This window comes from Lepus europaeus, chromosome X (genome assembly GCF_033115175.1).
Source record: "Lepus europaeus isolate LE1 chromosome X, mLepTim1.pri, whole genome shotgun sequence".
Lineage (NCBI taxonomy): Eukaryota > Metazoa > Chordata > Mammalia > Lagomorpha > Leporidae > Lepus > Lepus europaeus.
This window is the reverse complement of record NC_084850.1, coordinates 44,221,222-44,226,249: the sequence shown is the minus strand read 5'-3', so window position 1 is coordinate 44,226,249 and position 5,028 is coordinate 44,221,222. Positions and strand designations below refer to the sequence as shown.

The window sequence follows — 5,028 nt, the reverse complement described above, 5'->3', positions numbered from 1 at the left end:
CGGGCCCGGGCAGAGCGGAGCAGGTGAGGGCCCCGGCGGCCAGGGCGGCAGCGGCGGGCGAGGAGAGCAGCGCGGCGGGCCCCGCCGCTTTCTGTTTGTACCGTGGCCCCCCGCCCGGGGTGGGGGTGCAGGGGCGGCTGGGCTGCTGCAGGGGAGAGCAGCGGGGCAGGCAGGAGCCAGAGGAAACCCCCCGCCCCGAGTCGCTGCGGGCAAACGGGGAACACCGCAGGGGGCGGGGCGGCTCTGCGGAGGGACGCGGCCCCGGGGGCCTGGACGGAGGCGCGGGGCCAGGGCGGCGGGAAGGGGCCGGCGGGGGGCGGGGGGCGGCGTAGCGGAGCCGAGCGCTCGCCTGCAGCCGCCCCTCTCCCCGACCCCGCCGTCTGCAGGTCTGAGGCGCTGAGTGTCGGTCGCGGCGGCGAGAATCGGGAGGAGGAGAGACCACAAGGATAGGCCCAGGTCGGTGCGACAGACAGGGGTGGGGGGGCGTGGGTAGCGTGCGGAAACCCCATCTGGGACCCCAGACCCTTCCTCGGGCCGTGCCCCTCCCCCGCCCCCTCCCCCTCCCTGTCCTCCATTTTGGTGCCTGCAGAGCTCTGGGAAAGAATCCTGGGAAAAGAAAAATGGTGGGCTTTGGAGGGGATGGGGGATGAGGGGAGGCGGAGGAGAGAGAGCTAGAGGGAGGGGCTCGCATTGGAGGCCCCCTAGAGGGCGCACGAAGCATCGAAGGTGGGAAAAATTAAACAAACCTGTGGTGTCGGGGCTCTGAATCCTGCTGGTCAGTGCACCACGCATTCAGTCTCTCCTCACCCTTTACTTGTGTCCAAAGAAACACAGCCAGAAAAAAAAAAATTCACCATGGCAAATATCCACCAGGAAAACGAACCAATGGAGCAGCCCATGCCGAATGGAGAAGACCGCCCTTTGGGAGGAGGTGAAGGCCACCAGCCCGCAGGAAATAACAGACGGGGACAGGCTCGCCGACTTGCCCCTAATTTTCGATGGGCCATACCCAACAGGCAGGGCAATGATGGGATGGGTGGAGATGGAGATGATATGGAAATGTTCATGGAGGAGATGAGAGAAATCAGGAGAAAACTTAGGGAGTTGCAGCTGAGGAATTGTTTGCGTATCCTTATGGGGGAGCTCTCCAATCACCATGACCATCATGATGAATTTTGCCTTATGCCTTGACTTCTGCCCTTTTCCATGAGATTAATACTGTGATTCCCACTGATTTCCTTTTCCTTGCATTTTCCCAACATGCCTTTATGGATCCATTTGCTGTGAACCTTATGTTATTTCCATGTGTCAAGTGGGTCTTGTGTTGCCAGCTTCTAATTGAAAATTGCATCTGCACCCAGACTAAGTTTCTGTCAGAGTAGAGTTTCATCCATTTGCATGGAAAACTGTAAAGTTAATAAAGCAATTGAAAAGCAATCTAGATATTTATTATTGTCTCATTGAAAAGTATAGACTCATAAAACAGGAGCCAAAAGTATGAAATGAAATACAGCAAAAGTGTTCACTGGGATGCATTTCTGTGTGGCGAGATATTATGTGACTTTCTTTTTATCTTTTTTCTCTGGAGTTTGAGAAGCAATGGAAATGATTTTGCAACGAGTATCTGAACATAATGCAGGTACATAACAATTACTGGCTCAACAGACCTAAAGAAGAGTAAACCTTGGTATTTTCCAGTTTTAACTGAAAGAATAATTCCTCCCTTCATTATAGTTACATTACTTTAGAGTCCTGTGAAATGGGGAACAATGCTTATCTTACAGGGCTGCTAAGTGGAACAGATGAGGCATGAAACTGTTGGGCTGACTCCTCTTTAACTCCCAGCATTTAATAGGTTCCTGTCGCATACTTTGGGAGGACTGGAAGGAGTTCTCACCCATTTTCACAAGTATAGAAAGCAAAAATATGTGGCTTCTCCTATTCCATTCTTCCATTGTTTGCAATCCTGCTCCCCTGCTTTCTGCCATGGTTTTGGATACACTTTACATTCTGTTCTTTACTGATTTGGTTCTTGTTGAAGACATGGGTCTTCAAGGTAACTAAACCTCATGGATTTTTCTGGAGTGCTTGGTGAGCCAAATCCCCCTTTGACCTCTCTAGAAGCCTGAGGAATTAAGTTTATGCAGCTGAGTGCAACTCCCGTGGTTCTTTTTTTTAAAGATGTATTTTATTTATTTGAAAGAGTTGAGAGAGAGTGCTTGCATCTGCTGGTCCATTGCCCAAATGGTCATAGTGGCCAGGGCTTAGCCAGGCCAAAGCCAGAAACCAGGAGCCTCACTGGGTCTCCTACGTGGGAGGCAGGGGCCCAGGCTCTTAGGCCACTTTCTACTGCTTTTTCAGGCCATTAGCAGGGAGCTGGATAAGAAGTGAAGCAACTCGGAATGGAACTGTCGCCCATATGGGATGTCGGCACAGGCAGCGACTTTACCTGTTACACCACAACTCTGGCTCCAAGTCCTGTGATTCTTGGGTTTATATCAGTTCTTTTCTGGTTTTATTTTTATGCTCTTTGTTTTCAAAGAAAGCAAGACATGAATGCCACTGCGGCCTAGTTGAGGAAGTATATATAGGTATCACCAGTGTGCCCAGGGTGCATGACTGCAAACCTCCCAAAAACAAAGAGGCTGATGGCTTTACTTTTGCCTGTGTATTGATCCTGTCTATGGATTTTCTCAAAGGAGGCTCCTGTCAGGCCTGCCCACCCAGTTTAACAGACATAATTTCATTGGGGGAACATACTTGCTCTTTCTTTTCCTTCCACAGCTAAAACATGAAGCCGTAAGTTTATAAAACTATATTAAAATAGACGGCATTATAAAGGGATATAGAAGTGTCTGCTCTTCTCCAAACAACGGGTTTCTTCTAATCGTTCTAGAACTGAGTTGCTAGTACAGAGTTGATATGGTTGATTCTAAGTTATTAATTACTGTGATTGATTAATGAAGTTAGAAACCCAGGTCAAAAAGTTTTCTAATAGACTTTTCTTAGCTGAGGGGCCTAAGGCAAGTAACTGTCTAGAAAGTATTAGATTTAATTTCCAAAGGAACATAATAAGGAGTCACTCAAATCTGTAGTTTTTTTAACCTTATATATATTTTTAAATATTTATTTTTATTATTTATTTGAAAGACAGTTACAGAGAGGTAGAGACAGAGAGAGATCTTCCGTCTACTGGTTCACTCCCCAGATGGCCATAATGGCTAGAACTGCACCGATATGAAGTCAGGAGGCAGGAGCTTCTTCCTGGTCTCCCACGTGGGTGCAGGGGCCCAAGGACTTGGGCCATCTTCTACTGCTATCCCAGGCCATAGCAGAGAGCTGGATTGGAAGAGGAGCAGCTGGGACTAGAACCAGTGCCCACGTGGGACGCGGTGCTTCAGGCTGGGGCATTAACCCACTGTGCCACAGCACCGACCCCAACCTTATGTATGTTAATGTGTAAAGGAACACAGACCCCTCACTTGCATCATGATCACCTAGGGAAAATGTTAAAAGTGCTGACACTTGGGGGCCTTTCTTACCTCCAACCTGCTATTGTCACCCCCTGAATATCCTGACAGGAATTAATGTTTTGACAGTTCCTGAAGTGATTCTCGTACATAGGAGCCTTGACGACATAGGTATATAAGGAAACATTGATAGTGTTTAGATTACACACATTGTCATCTAAATTACCTTACCTACTTGCTTTTGCAGTGAATATATTTCCAAAATAGGACATTCCTGAAATTGGACTACAATAAATAATCATTGCATGTCTATACTTAAAGCCGGTGTTGAGGGCTGGCTCTGTGGTGTAGTGGTTAAAGCCGTCACATGCAATGCCAGCATCCCATATGGGTGCTGGTTGGAGTCCTGGCTGCTCCATTTCTGATCCAGCTACCTGCTAATGCTCCCGGGAAAGTAGTGGAGGATGGCCCAAAACCTTGGGCCCCTTCACCCACATGGGAGACTCAGAAGAAGCTCTTAGCTCCTGGGCCCAGCCCTGTCGTTAGCAGCCATTTGGGTAGTGAACAAGCAGATGGAGGATCTCTGTCTCTCTCTAACTCTGCCTTTCAAATAAATAAATAAATCTTTAAAAAAAAAGTTTTTATCTTTTCAAGTGTCCAACTAAGTCAATGCATTATCATGAATTTATTAATATAAATTTATAGGCCGGCGCCGTGACTCAACAGGCTAATCCTCCGCCTTGTGGCACCAGCACACCGGGTTCTAGTCCCGGTCAGGGCACCGGATTCTGTCCCGGTTGCCCCTCTTCCAGGCCAGCTCTCTGCTATGGCCCAGTAGTGCAGTTGAGGATGGCCCAAGTGCTTGGGCCCTGCACCCCATGGGAGACCAGGATAAGCACCTGGCTCCTGCCTTGGGATCAGCGTGGTGCGCCGGCCGCAGCGCCATTGGAGGGTGAACCAATGGCAAAGGAAGACCTTTCTCTCTCTCTCTCACTGTCCACTCTGCCTGTCAAAAAAATATAAATTTATAAAATTACTAAATTATACATTATCATCTGTATGAAGCCTGTGCCCTTTCATCATCATTTTAATTGTCCTGAAGCTCAATTTCTAGCATAGTGCCTCATATAGTAGATGTTTAATAACATAGTAATGCATTTAATTATTGGTTCATTTATTACTTCACAATTATAGCTTATCTAAAATACAACAATTAACATTTTATGTCTTTGTGAGTGGTTTATGTTTATATTAAAAGTTGAAGGGCCAACGCTGTGGCATAGTGGGTAAAGCTGCTGCTTGCAGCATCCCATGTGGGTGCCGGTTCTAGTCCTGGCTGCTGCACTTCTGATATAGCTCTCTGCTATGGCCTGGAAAAGCAGTAGAAGATGGCCCAAGTGCTTGGGCCCCTTTGTCCTTGTGGGAGACCTACACGAAACTGCTGGCTCCTGGCTTCAGATCGGCACAGTTCTGGCCATTGTGGCCATCTGAGGAGTGAACCAGTGGATGGAAGACCTCTCTCTCTGCCTCTGCCACAGCCTCTCTGTAACTGCCTTTC

General features: G+C 48.3%; 1 protein-coding gene across 3 annotated transcripts; it reads left to right on the top strand.

The window, feature by feature from the left end:
• Positions 1–1,437, top strand: BEX3 (brain expressed X-linked 3). 3 transcript variants are annotated; one of them, XM_062183476.1, is made up of 3 exons: positions 1–23; positions 387–456; positions 827–1,437. In XM_062183476.1, the coding sequence occupies exon 3, from the start codon at positions 856–858 to the stop codon at positions 1,189–1,191; it is 336 nt and encodes a 111-aa protein (XP_062039460.1). In that variant the 5' UTR covers positions 1–23; positions 387–456; positions 827–855; the 3' UTR covers positions 1,192–1,437. The 3 variants fall into 3 exon arrangements, with proteins under 3 accessions (XP_062039460.1, XP_062039461.1, XP_062039459.1); XM_062183477.1 differs by lacking the exon at positions 1–23 and adding an exon at positions 30–93 and having other exon boundaries at positions 874–1,437; XM_062183475.1 differs by lacking the exon at positions 1–23 and adding an exon at positions 30–93.
• The last annotated feature ends 3,591 nt before the right edge of the window (positions 1,438–5,028 follow it).

What these genes read in the sequence shown, in the direction of transcription:
- BEX3 (XM_062183476.1), top strand. Translation starts at nt 856, where the DNA reads ATGGCAAATATCCACCAGGAAAACGAACCAATGGAGCAGCCCATGCCG.